The sequence below is a fragment of the Dasypus novemcinctus genome, chromosome 9, assembly GCF_030445035.2.
Source record: "Dasypus novemcinctus isolate mDasNov1 chromosome 9, mDasNov1.1.hap2, whole genome shotgun sequence".
Taxonomy (NCBI): domain Eukaryota; kingdom Metazoa; phylum Chordata; class Mammalia; order Cingulata; family Dasypodidae; genus Dasypus; species Dasypus novemcinctus.
Window position 1 is genome coordinate 86,796,702 of NC_080681.1, and position 13,819 is coordinate 86,810,520.

General features: G+C 47.6%; 1 protein-coding gene across 6 annotated transcripts in view; it reads right to left on the reverse strand.

Annotated features, from left to right (window-relative positions):
* Positions 1-13,381, reverse strand: part of NSUN4 (NOP2/Sun RNA methyltransferase 4) — a 34,638-nt gene extending 21,257 nt beyond the window's left edge. The window contains exons 1-5 of one of the 6 annotated variants that reach the window (XM_058303641.1): positions 12,713-12,904; positions 9,850-10,595; positions 8,982-9,325; positions 3,198-3,352; positions 526-686 (exon numbers count right to left, since the gene is read on the reverse strand). In XM_058303641.1, the coding sequence (XP_058159624.1) occupies positions 526-686; positions 3,198-3,352; positions 8,982-9,271 (606 nt within the window). In that variant the 5' untranslated portion in view covers positions 9,272-9,325; positions 9,850-10,595; positions 12,713-12,904. Of the gene's footprint in view, positions 1-525; positions 687-3,197; positions 3,353-8,981; positions 9,326-9,419; positions 9,466-9,849; positions 12,905-13,248 lie in introns of those variants that run through there. The other 5 variants (XM_058303640.1, XM_058303642.1, XR_011649676.1 and 2 more) reach the window with 5 other exon arrangements.
* Between the last annotated feature and the right edge of the window lie 438 nt (positions 13,382-13,819).

Here is a 13,819-nt window from a genome sequence, read left to right on the forward strand (position 1 = left end):
AAGGGGGGGATGGGGAGTTACTACTAAATGGGCACAGAGTTTGGGAGAATGAAAAGGTTTAGGTAATGGATGGCGGTGATGGCAGTACAACATTGTAAGTGTAATTAATGCCACTGAATTATATACTTAAAAACGGCTAAAATGGCTAATTTTATGGTATATATATATATAAAACAACAATAATAAATAATAAATTAAATAAACTTATTTTTACTTATCTTCACAAGGGTCTCTGAGCAACCAAGTGACTTGAGAAACAAAATAAACCTAATAACATTTTTCCATTGGGTGAGGTTCAAGCTCTTTTTTGCTGCTGTCTCTAATGAAGAGAGGAGCCATTCATCTAGGCTAAACTGACAAGTCTGAGAATGGCTGTTTTCTCCTGTTAACCATGGAGAGCTGGCCAGGTCCAGAAACTGTCCTACATGTTCAAACACAGAGGCTGGATCTTGCCCCTCAGAGCCAGATCCTACCCCTCCGAGTCAGATTTGGCTGGTTGGATATCCTAAGTTAGGAATCACTCACCCGGTCATAAGTGTCCCCCTCCAGTTCTCCCCACTTTCTGCCATCCCATGAGGTGACTCGAACTCGATTCCCATCTCTGATATCTTGAGGCACATAGCTGTTAAGGACCTTCTGTAGTCTGCTTGTTCGGGAAATACAGAGATCATTGGCAGCGAGATTGCCTATGAGAATAAAGAAATTTCAAAGGCCATGGCCCAGTGAAACATCCTACCAGTATCAGCGCTGATGGAGAGTCACACCAATCCCCAGGCAAAGCCAATCAATGCAGACCACAGGTGCGGGATCGGGGTGGAGAGAAGACATTTACTATATGCATGGCACAGTACCAGACACTTTACAGCAGGGATTGCAAAGTTGGTAAACACCTACAGGGTCCAGGAAGGTTATATAAATACAGTAGATCAGATAATAATATTTATCTTTAAAAAAAATATGCTCTCTCCCACTTTTTTTAAATCATGCAACTCTCTTTATCTTTAGTAGACATGACAGGTTATTCACCCAAAATTTATTTTCTTATTCCTTAGACTAGAAACCCAAGTTTACTGGAGAGGGCAATGTGCCCTAAAAGACTACATTTCCCAGCCTTCTTTTATAGCTAGGTATGTTTTTATGACTAAGTTTTGGTCAAGGAGTTGCAGGCAGAAGTATTGTGTGGGTCTTCTAGAAAGATGTTTAAAAGGAACTGACACAATGGGGAGATATGCCTCTTTTTCCCAGTCCTCTCCTCCTGCCTAGAATTTGAATGTGATGTCTGGAGGTACAGTAATCATATTAGAGTAGACCATGAGGTAATCCTGAGGATGGAAGCCAGCAAAAAAATAGGTTGTCAAAAGAAAGGAGTCCAGATCCCCGATGATATGGGGTCTCCTTCCCAGCTCTGGACCTATAGTCCAGTTTCTCTTATGGAAAAGAGAAACTTTCCTTCTTTAAAGTAGTTATTTGGGTTTTTTATTGCCTGTAACCAAATCTAATCCTAACTGACTCATCATCTACCTTTCATTTTTCCTTTTTTGAAAGACATGAGTTCAAGAAATACCTCATCTTGCTCTTAGCCCTAGTTTAATAAAAATGCTACTAAAAGCTTGGTGATAAAAGATAATTAAAACCTGGTGTCAGAGTCCAGGAGTCATAGGAAGGGGTGGGAATGGTGCTGAAGAATTAGAGAGCACATACCTTATTTAACAGGAATGATCACAATGAAGATCCAGCTTAGTGTTGCCACTCAAATAAGTAAAAATTTAATTCTCTGCTCTAAAGGAATTTGCAGCAGGATATGGACTGAAAACAAGAAAGCTAGGTTCCAGTTCTGTTCTACCTCCTACTCATGTAAGATTTAGGTTAAGTTACTTAATCTTGCCAGAGCTTAGTTTCCCTCCTCCATAAAATATGAGGGCTAGAATAGGTAAACTCTTACGTTTCCTTTCTGCAATGTGATTCCATCTTCCTGGGATCAAGGAGTCACCTGGGTGAGGAGCTGGGATGAAGTGGGGTATTGGTAATTCAGCATGCCTTTAGAACTCTCAATTATTTTTCCTTTGTCATTCTCCCTCCTCTTAGTTCAAGTTTCCTCCTCTTCTGTGTAACCCTACCCTCTTTCACCACCCTTCTGTGGATGGATTCCCAGAGCACTGTCAGATCAGCACAGCTCAGCAAACAATCTGGGTTTTCTTGCAGTGGAATCATTAAGCCATGTCAACATCTTTTCACCTCTCCCTCTGGAATTTCAGAAGGCTGAGACCAAGTGTAACACCTCTCTGAGTCACCCATGGGTCCTGTTATAGGGCTAGAGACTAACTCAAACTGTGCAAGCAGGCTGACTAGAACTGGAAGAGTCCAGACCCAACAGGAAGGTTCTGGCACTTGGCAAGCCTGAGGGCTGAACTCCAAGGTGAGTGGAAAAACCACAACCCCCTTGTGGATTTTCTCAGGTCCCCTGTTTTAAGGCAGAAAGTTGGCCAGAAGATGACTGAGGTGAGTAATCACAGTACAAAGGCCCAGGTTGGGCTACACTAATAAGATGAGCCAGACTTGGGCCTATCTCCAAGGAATTCAAAGATGCATATCCAGGAAAGCTCTGACACAAGGGTAATTGCTAACAGTTACAAGGGTGATACCCACAGCGTGGGAACCCAGGAGACAGCCCTTCTGAACTTGCCAGCAGAGGTCATGAGGAAAGATTTCCAAGAGGTGGCGCATGTGAGCTAAAAGGGTTTGGACTGAACAGAGGTGGGATAGGCACATTCTAAAAAGAACACAACAGGAGCAAAGGTGGAGGCTTATTCAGGTGACAGAGTAGTGGGCTGTGGCTGAAGAAAGCAAAGCCTGGGGAAAGGTGTCACATAAAGGTATAAAGGGCAGATGCAGTCAGATCTTATTTCAGTTGGCAGGCTAAGGAAATGGGACTTAATTTTGGAGACAAAGTAAGCAGAGGCAGAGGGGTGAGGGAGTCATGTGCTTGATTAGGATTCTGCTTTAATCTGCCTTCAGAGACCTTAACAACATTCTTCCCAGGCCAACTGACAAAGAAGGGAGGTGATAATTGAAAAGGCAAAAAAAATATATACCAGTTAGCAAGGACTATTTCCCCCTCTGATCTTGAGACCAGAGAGGCATTCAGTGTGCCACTGTTGAGACAAAGTGTGGGTCTTCCCTGCCCAAGACTTACTTACGGCAACAACCAGTCTGAAGCAATGCTAGTGTCTTCCCCCCAGGGGCTGCACACAGGTCAAGCACAGTGTCCCCAGGCTGCAGGCCAAGGGCCAGGACAGGCAGCAAGGAGGCAGCATCCATCAGGTAGTAGTTCAAGACACCTAGGCTGCTGAGCCTGAAAGAGAGACCATGGTGTCAAATTCCAGGTCAGGTCACCCACTGGGAGTCAAAGCCACCAAGTCTGTACCCTTAGGGGCTACTACTGAGCCCTGCTCAGCAGAAACTCTTATTTCTCAGACCCACCCACTTACTCTCATTCTTCTATACAGATCCAGAGAATAATTCTGGGTCTGCATTCACCCTTCCATCCACTCTAGCCTCCTTCCCTTCCTCAGTTAAGCTGTGCATGCTCCTGTCTCAGGCTTTTGCAGATGCTATACCTTCTGCCTGCAACACTTTTCCCTCAAATATCTATGACTTGCTCCCTTACTTTTTTCAAGTCTCTCCTCAAAAGTTACTTCATCTGAAAGAGAGTGGCATTCTCTGACCACTCTAAGAGAGCAACTCTCTGCTCCAATCACCTTCCATCCCTCACCTATTATTCACATTATTTGTAGAGATGTATTATAAATATATTTTTCCTACCCCCTGCCCCATTAGAATGTTAGCTCCACAGGAAAGATTTTGCCTGCTATATTCACTGTAAAACACTTAATACAGGGTCTGGCACATAGGAGGAAATCAGTTTTATTGGGTTACACATTGAGATACAAAGTGTTTTGTGGGTTTAGAAATAAACGCCAACAATTGTGTTTGTCAGAGTTACCTGAGTTGGGGCCTGAGGAAGGAAAAGGCCTTTACAAGGTAAATAAGAGGAGCATTCTAAGTAGAAGAAATAAGAATGAGCAAAGTCACAGAACCATGCAAACTCATAGCTTCTTTCTTTCTTTTTTTTTTTTTTCGTTAACTTATTTCTTAACTCATACCTTCTTTTAGGATCAGTGGAAGAAAAACAAAGTACAAGAGATTGAGGTTGGTAAGCAGACTGTGTCAGGTTGTAAAAGGTTTTGAGCCCTATACTAAGGAGTTTGGAGTATAACCTGCAGGCAGTTACCAAAGAATTTTAGGGAAAATGACATATCAGATCTAAGTTTTAGAAAGCTAGGTGGGATAGAAGAAACAAAATTAGAGACAGAGATACCAGGGAGAAGACTGCTGTAAGAGTCCAAGTGAGAGTGATGAGGCAGGAAGAGTAGCAGCAACCGTTTTCTCTCTTCTTGAGTCTGTCTCCACTGACTGTGTCTCATGCAGAGGAACTGATGCTGACCCCCAGCTTCCCTATGACAACAGGCCTGGGGGTGGGGAGTCTTTCTATGTCCAGTTACACTGTTGTTGGCTGTCCCTTTCTCTCTACCCACACCTCTCAGGAGTTCAAGAATATTCATGGAATCCAGAAACCCCATGAAATTTCTGAAAAACTGTGTGTGCCTTTTTTGGAGAAAACTTGCTGTCCTGACTGGAAGGGTCTGAGAGAAGGACATGACAAGACATAAGACAAAGCACCACCAGGGGTCAGCAAGACCTACAATTCCCAGTGCTGAGATTGTGACACCTCCAGCATTCACAAATGAGGGCTGAGAGGATCTTTTCAAAATCAAAACACGATTGGATTGTCTGTGAGAACCATGTGCCTCACACCTCACAAAGGAGACCAATGAGATTGAGAAATCTGAGAAAAACACAGAATTGCTGTTATACCAGCACTGACTCATAAAACCCATCCTCATTAAATCAAATCCCTTCCCTTTGGAAGCATCACTCCTTAATCCCTTTTTTGGTTCAAGTTTTAAGAATCTGCTAAAAGCTACAGTCTCTCTCTCCAAAAAAGGCACACACAATTTTTCAGACAATTTCAGGAGGTTTCTGGATTCCATGAATATTCTTGAACTCCTGAGAGGTTAAGATACCCTTGATTATAGGGAGCCCATCAAGGCAAAAGAATATAAAAGAGAAAGAGAGACAGAGACAGAGAGAGAAAGAATTAGTTTTTGGTGAAAGGACAGACAACCTCCAGAAGTCTGTTGTGTTTGCTTCCCTCACTATTCTCAGGGTATCTTTCCATCCTGACTGTGCCTCACTCTAAGTAGGTGCCAAGTGACTCAGGCAATTTAGGAAACCTCATAAGCCCCATGGTTCTGCCTAAAGCAACTACCTCTGAGTTGGTCTCCAATCCTGCCCCAATCTACTTCCAACACACAAAGACTAAAATGATTTTCCTGAACCATAACTCTGATGAGAATAACATGGAGAGAAAGAGGTACTATTTATGAGTACTATAGTGCAGGCACTAAGCTAGCTAGGTGTTTACTATACATCATTTCACTTAATTCTCACTACCACCCTGTAAGGCAGGAAAGCCTGGATTCTAAAGCCAGACTGCCTGGGTCTCAAACCCCACTCAGCTGTTCATTAGCTATATGGTCAAATTATTCGACTTCTCTGTGCCTGTTTCCTCATTTGTAATAAGAGTTACGACCAAATAGGTTATTGAATGAATTAATATACGTGCTTAGAACAGATAACACATAGTGAGCTACAGTGTTAGCTATTAATATTATTTTCCAGATAAGGAAGACAAGGCTCAGTCACCCAATGCCACATCTAATAAATGAAGGCAAGATTCAATTAAGTTTGCCTGACTCCAAAATCCATGTCTATAACCACTGAGACTACTGCCTTTCCTCTACTCAGAAACCCTTTTCAGTGGTTTTCTAGAACAGATCTTGGCCATTTACAGCAGTATGTCCTAAAAGGGCACATGGTCCAAAGCCATCCAGCCCTGGCAGTCCCAGTCATGTGCAAGCAACTCTGGGTAATCAGAAAACTCTCCTTCCCTCAACCTATAAGCTCTTGGCATTCAAAGTACCTACAAATGATCCCTGTATATTTTTCTAGCCTCATCTTTCATTTCACTTAAGCATGCAGCCTTCCCTCAAGCTAACACCCAGAACTATTGCAAAACCTTCTAATTAATCTTCCCATTTCTAGCCTTGCCCCTCTGCAATCTGTTTTCCACACAGAAGGCAGAGTGTAATTTTAAAAACTGAACAGATGTGGCTCAAGCAATTGGGCTCCCATCTACCATACAGGAGGTCCAGGGTTTGATTCCTGGGGCCCCTGGTGAGGGCAAGCCGGCCTGAGCAGAGGGTTGACCCACACAGACTGCTGGCCTGTGCAGCAAACTGGCTCGAGTGGAGTGCTGGTCCGCAGAGGAGTGCTAGCCTGTGCAGGAGTACTGGCCCACGTGGCAGCTGCCCCAAGCCAAGAGCTGAAAGAGCAAGATGACACAACAAAAAGAGACACAGAGGAGAGACAATAAGAGACACAGAAGACTAGAAAGCTGAGGTGGTGCAAAAGACTGAGCACCTCTCTCCCAGAAGGTCCCAGGATTGGTTTCCAGTGCCACCTAAAGAGAAGCCAAGCAGACACAGAAGAACGCACAGCGACTGGACAGAAAGCAGACAATGAGGGCGGTGAGGGGCGGGAGGGGGGGATAAATAAATCTTTAAAAAAATAAAAATAAAAATTCAATCTGATCATGTCATCCCCCAGCCTAAAACCTTTCATGGATTCCTTTTAGAGAAAAAGTCCAAAATCCCACATACCCTTTAATATCTTCACAATCTGGCTCCTGCCTACCTTTGTAGCCTCATATTTAACCTTTCTTCTCCACTCCCATGCCCCATGCCACCAGTTCTATTAAATCCCACTCAGTTTTCAGGTCTTAGCTCAAATTTCACTTCCTCAAAAAAATCTGGGTTAGATCTCCTAATTTTAAGAACTCACAGTCTCATAATATCTAGTACTTCTTTTAGCACTCATTGTAATTGCAGTTTTTTTTTGTTTTTTAAAGATTTATTTAATTTATTTATCTCTCCCCCCCACACACACCGGTTGTCTGTTCTCTGTGTCTATTTGCTGCGTCTTCTTTGTCCGCTTCTGTTGTTGTCAGCAGCATGGGAATCTGTGTTTCTTTTCATTGTGTCATCTTGTGTCAGCTCTCCATGTGTGCTGCGTCATTCCTGGGCAGGCTGCACTTTCTTTCGCGCTGGGCGGCTCTCCTCACGGGGCGCACTCCTTGCACATGGGGCTCCCCTACGTGGGGGACACCCCTGCATGGCATAGCACTCCTTGCGCGCATCAGCACTGCGCATGGGCCAGCTCCACATGGGTCAAGGAGGCCCAGGGTTTGAACCGCGGACCTCCCATGTGGTAGACGGACGCCCTAACCACTGGGCCAAGTCCACTGCCCTGCAGTTTTTTTTAATAGACTGTAAGCTCTAGTTTCCTCACTAGACTATAAGCTCCATGAGGGCTTGTGTACCAGTAACCCAGGCACATAAAAATACCTGGCATGTGACAGAAAATAATGATTGGTTTGAATGAATTAATTAATCCTTCAAAGATCAAGTCCTATACCCTACAACATTGAAGTTTCCCCTTCTCAATTTCTCAAGTACAGTTTAGTGTTCGACTCTAGAGTGGGTTTTTTGTTTTTTACTTTTCTTTTTATTTATTTTTATTCTTGTTTTTTTTTTTTTTAAGATTTATTTTTTTATTTCTCTCTGCCCCCTTGTTGTTTTTCACTTGCTGAGTCTGTCTTCCTTGTTTCTTTTTTTTTTTTAAAGATTTATTTTTTATTTATTTCTCTCCCCTTCCCCTCCCCCCGAGTTGTCTGCTCTCTGTGTGTTCTTCTGTGACCGCTTCTATCCTTATCAGCAGCACCGGGAATCTGTGTTTCTTTTTGTTGCATCATCTTGTTGAGTCAGCTGGCAGCTCTCCGTATGGGCGCGCCATTCCTGGACAGGCTGCACTTTCTTTCGCACTGGGCAGCTCTCCTTACGGGGTGCACTCCTTGCGCGTGGGGCTCCCCTACGCAGGGACACCCCTGTGTGGCAGGGCACTCCTTGCATGCATCAGCACTGCGCATGGGCCAGCTCCACACAGGTCAAGGAGGCCAAGGGTTTGAACCGTGGACCTCCCATGTGGTAGATGGACGCCCTAACCACTGGGCCAAGTCCACTTCCCCCTTGTTTCTTTAGGAGGCACTGGGAGCCAAACCTGGGACCTTCGATGTGGGAGGAAGGTATCTAATTGCTTGAGCCACCTCCACTCCCCAGATTCTAGATTTTTTTTCAGGCATGTACATATATCAGCACTGGATCAAGAGACAGGAAGTTCTGCTTTCTTTATCTGGATTTTATACTAACTTTGTGCCCTAGACTAAGCTCCATTTCCTAAGCTCCATTTCCACGTTATCTTTGGTACCAGACGTTTACTTGAAGATACCAGAAGTTTACTTTAAAGGGTGGCTATCAGGACAAAATGAGAAGACAGATATGAATAACACACATTTTAACTTAAGAGGGCACTGTGAATACTCCTGAAAGGGGTACCTGTTTTCCAAAGGAGGCACTAGAGCAGATTCAAAGGGCAGGTTCTGGGGCTAGAGCACCTGGGTCTAAATACTAGCTTCACTACTTACTAACTAAGGAACCTAAATCAAGCAAGTACTTTAACTTCTCTGTACCTCAGTTCCCTATGGCATTACCCTGTAAAAGGGCTGTTAACAAAATTAAAGGAGATAATGTAAGTACAGCACTTAGAAAAATGCCTAGTACATATAAGCATTCAGTAAATATTCAAATATTATGATCACTATTATGAAGGGCAGGAGGTTTGTTTCATTCTATGTATTTCCACCTAGCACTCAGGACAGCCTCAGTCATAGCTCCAGATCCTACCTGGCAGGAGGGAAGCGGCTGACATCCCCTCTGGCAAAAGTGAAGCATCTAAGGTTTGGACTGCAGGCCCAGGAACTAGGGGCTGATGCTGCAGTTTGGCTATTCTCAGGCTCCAGTTCCGAATGGGAGATGGCTTCATTCACAAAGTCCCTGGCACTCAGCTGCTCCAGTTCAGCAATCACAAGATCCCAAGAAACGAAGTTATTAACCAGTGCACCATACTTCCGCTCTGAGAGGAGACTGACCCGGATTGATGGCCAAAGATCCCCAAACTGCAGACTATAGGTCATGTCAAAATTCTGCAGAGCCAGTCGTGTGGCAGGAAATTTGGGCTCTGTGGAAGCCTAAAGAGACAAGAACAGGCTTATTAGTCTTCCTACCTTGGCCTCAACCCCCTACTGCCCAAACCCATAAAAACCTCAGAGCCCTTGGACAAACCTGGATCCAGAGAATGCTCACTCCTGCTTTTGCATCCTGCCTCTACCTGCCAGAGAAGTGTGGTATAGAAATGTAGCGGGGAGCTGGCCTTCCCATTTCATGGTTGAGAAAGAAAGGAAGCTGTAGTTCTCACAATAGCACCTGAGCGTCAACAAGAGGGTGGGCACTCCCTGAGGCTTAGGAGGAAGAGGAACTTGGAGAATGAGCACTCAAGAAAGGAATCCTGAAAGCCTACAGAAGGCTGGGAGAAATTACAAAGGTCCTAGAGGATTCAAGCTTACAAACAAGGGCCTATTCCCTCTGAACAGTCCTATTTTCCAAAGCACTTTCATGTCCAATAGTTTCCACGAGCATCACAACAGAACACTCAGGGAGATTAGAAAAAAAAATCACAACCCTCCACATTTGATGGAGAGATAAGGGTACTTACCTAAGGCATATGCCATAATGCTCAGAATCATAGGGCTGAGGGTCATTTTGGGAGTTTCCTGAACTCAGGAAGGCAGGATGAGAACTCATGAGGTGTTAGCTGAAATGGCAACTGCTATTGGGGTTGCAGAGAAGGGCATGAGTTGGGCTTGAAGAACATAAAGGTAGAGTAAAAGGGAAATAGAGACCCCAAATGAGTTCACAAGTTGGTACTGATTGCCACGGCTGGGATCCTTGCTATAGCTGGCAGTCTCATTACTGTTCGTGACTTGAGCTCTGCTCTGGATTTTTCGGTCTGGTCAGAATTCTTGCTCTGGCCCTCATTTGTTAAGGCAGGGACTCTTGTTCCAACTACGACTGTTGCTCTTGCTCTGACTTCTGCCATGCTGGGAACTCTCGCTCTGGCTCTCTTCTTGGCTAAGATGGGAACTCTTGTTCTGGTTCTGACTTTTGCTAAGGTGGGGACTCTTGGCTCCAACTTACGCTACGGTTCGTACTTTCACTCTGACCCTGGCTTTTGCTAGGGTGGAGATTCTCGTTCTGATCCTGTTCGAGGCTTTCATGAGGACTCTTGCTCCATCTCAGACTTCTAGTATTACTGGGACTCCTGCTTGGGCTCTGACTTTTGCTTTGGCTAACGGGACTCCCACTTCTGCTTGGGAGGGTACTCTTGCTCTGGTTGTCATTACTCTGGCTGTCACTAATAATTGTCGAACTACAGCTGGGATTAGTGGAACAGTTGGAACTCTTGGAAGGCAAAGGGCAGCTGTAAGGGATCTGGGGGGGCTCTTTGGGGGAGCCTCGTGATGCCACTGAGTAGACATGGAGGCCACAGGGGATAATATCAGGGCAGACCTGAGCTCGGGGGGCAATGGGTAAATTTTTGGGGTCAAAGGGTGTTCTCAAAGGGATAAATGAATAGAAGTGGGTAGAACAAGGGGGCACCACAGGCTGGTGATGGGGTTGGGGGGGAGGCCTGGGAGTGCTGTAGGTGTAACAGGGAGGTACTAGGGGCTGGTTATGACACTGAGGGGGGGCTGTGGAGTGATTGGGGGAACCAGAGAGTGGGCAGGGATGGGGGGTAGGGGGAACCACAGAGTACATATGAGTACTGCAGGGGGATCCTATGGGGACTCCATGGGGGCTACTCTGACGTATGGCAGGATCACAAGGAAGACAGAAGGGAAGGGAAGTGGGGGTGACAGTTTTGAGGATTCTAGGGATTAGAGTGGGTAAGGTAGTCCCTGGAGGAAGTTCTTTGGGGCAGGAATTTGAGGGATTTGTGATGGGTGGTTCCTTACAAGGAATGGAGAGGCTGGAGGGACAAGAGGGAGGTGGTAGAGAGGTGCTGGCCTTTGTGGGCCCAGGTTGGTCAGGAAGGGTGGGATGGGGAGAGGCAACCTTGGGGTGATGCCTGTGGGAGGCACGTGACTGTCTCAACTCTGAGGATTTGAGGAACTTCACCTGGGGGGAAACTGGGGTGGGGAGAGGGGGTTCATTATAGCTTCTGCGGGGGGGTGACTGGGGTGGAGATATAAACTGATTGCTCAGGGATGAAGGGAAAGGGAAGGCAGAATAAGGATGGGGGGAGGAGAGGGAAAGGGGGGTTTCCTGGGAGGAAGGGGAACCAGAAATCATGGTGCCTGGAGTAAGGAAGAGGTAGGAGCTCCCACCAGTCTCCCAGGAGAGCATGGACCCCAAATAAGGCTTACTGGAGGTCTGGGACTGGGGTGGGCAGGGAGAACAAGTACTCCCTAGGGGCAGGTGGATGGTACAGTAAGGGCCCGCAGGGGCAGGTATGTGGGCTTCTGGGGGAAGATGGGCGTCCTGATGAGCGCCCTCCTGAGGCAGGCTGGGAAGATCAGAGATGCCTGCAGGAGAAGGAAGTGGGGGGCCACAGTAATTTTTCCCCAGGGACAGGTCAAGCTGTGGTTTGGGTTCACAAGAGTCTGAAGGCTTAAAGCAGCGACAATAAAAGCTGCTGGGGGGTTGGAGAGATTCTGGGGAAAGAGCAGGGTCATTATAACTCCTCCCTGAGGACAGAGGAGAGGCCAAAGGGGAGATCACAGGCCCAGTTTCCAAAAGCCTGTGAGAAAGGGACGGGGAGACTATAGGTCTAGTTTTCATGGGCCTGTGAGCAAAAGAAGGTGAAACTACAGGGTCAGTTCCCAGGGGGCGATGAGTAAGAGGAGGAGAAATCATGGGGTAAGTCTCCAGGGGCCCATTGAAGGGAAGGGAGGTCAAGGGGCCAGTTCCTGGGGTCTGATGATGCACATGAGAAGGTGAAATCATGGGGCCAGTTTCCAAGGACACACGACTGCGGGAAGGGATGGTCAAAGGACCAATTCCTGGGGGATGATGACGAAGGGGAGGGGAGGTCCCCGGGCTGGTTCCCGGGGCTGAAGAGTATTCACTGCAGTAACAGAGGTAAGTGTTCCGGTCAAAGTGCGGACTTCGGGGACAGGGACGCGGCAATCTCGGGGGCCTGATCCAGCTGCAATAAGGGCTCCGCGGACGGAGAGGGGGCGACGCCATAAGGCTGAATCGGTCAAAATTAGGGCTCGGAGAGAGTGAGCCCGAGAGGCTGGGTCCGCGGCAGCAAGGCCTAGTGAGGAGTGGGGGAGAATTGGGTTCAAAGGAACACTTCCCCAGGCACAGAGAGGGTGGTGGGGTGGAGGGAGGTGATGGCGGGGAGGGAATCTGTCCCGGTGGGCCGGTTGGGAAAGGAATTCCAGGTTGACTGGCAAGGCCAGACAAACAGTCCCTGGAGACGGGGGAAGAGCCCAGGAGGTGAGAGGAGTCGCTGCACCTTTTGGCTGGTTTGGGGGAAAGCCTGGGAGCCTGGGCAGGGTGGTCGCTGTAACCTTTTTTGGGCGCCAGAGGCAGCTCGAGGGTGAGGACGGGGCTGAATCCTTTCCCGGAGGGCGGCGGCGACCCAGGAGTAAGGAAGGAGGGATCTTTAAGGCATTTTCGGAGGGGTGAGGGCGGCGGGACTCCAAGTTCGAGGAGGAAAGGAGGAGAGGCAGTCATGGGGGGGGGGGGGGGGGTAGGAAAGAAGGGGAGGAAGGGGAGGAGGGAGGGAAGTGGAAGGGGTAGTGGGGCCCAAGGGGAAGGTAACCTCGCGCTGGGCAGCAAGAGCAGTGACTTAACGCCGAGAACGAGGGCGAGTGGTGACGTCACTTAGAGAGGCGGAGTCAGAAGGCCGCGGAGGAGACCCCGCACCGCCGAAGACTGGCTGAAGTGAAAGCGCGGGCAGAGCCCATCACTCACCGTCGGGCAGCAGGGAGGAAGCGGAGTTAGCGATACGCATTGAGGGATAAAGGAAAGAGGCCAAAATGCTCGGGAAAGGCCGCCGCCGCCGCCGCCGCTGTTCCCTCCTGGGCCCCCGGCCTGACCTTACCCATTTCTTCTTGTGCCGATGTCTCCGCGGGGCCGTGGCGAGGAACGCACGCCTCAGCAGCTCCCGGGGACCTGCCCGCACCAGCGCAGCCATGTCCGCGTGCGCCACCGGGTAATTCCGGCCGGAACCGTAGCGGACGACCAGCGGGTTCCGGGGCGGCGGTGCGCCCCCTCGGGAGCTGGAAAAGGGAGGGAATTATGTCTGATGCTCTTCCCGGGGCTCCGCCCATCTCTATATCGTTGATGGAAACCCCGCGGGAGATAAGTGTTTTATAAAATGGTCATCTGACAGCCGATGATCGGAGTGGGTGGGAGAAGAGGAGGGAGGTCAGGTGAGAGAAGATGATGGTTTGGATTAGAGTGGCGGCAGTGAGGATGGAAAGAAGGGAATGAATTCCATTTACAATCAAGAGAGAGAATTACATGGGAAGCAGGTGTAGCTTGCTTCCCACATACAAGGCCCCGGCTTCAATTCCCAACACCTCCTTCAAATAAATAAAGGCAGTTCTTCAGAAGAGAGAGAGAGAGAATTACAGGTTTTGTTGACTGAGGGTTAGATTGAGGAATGGGTC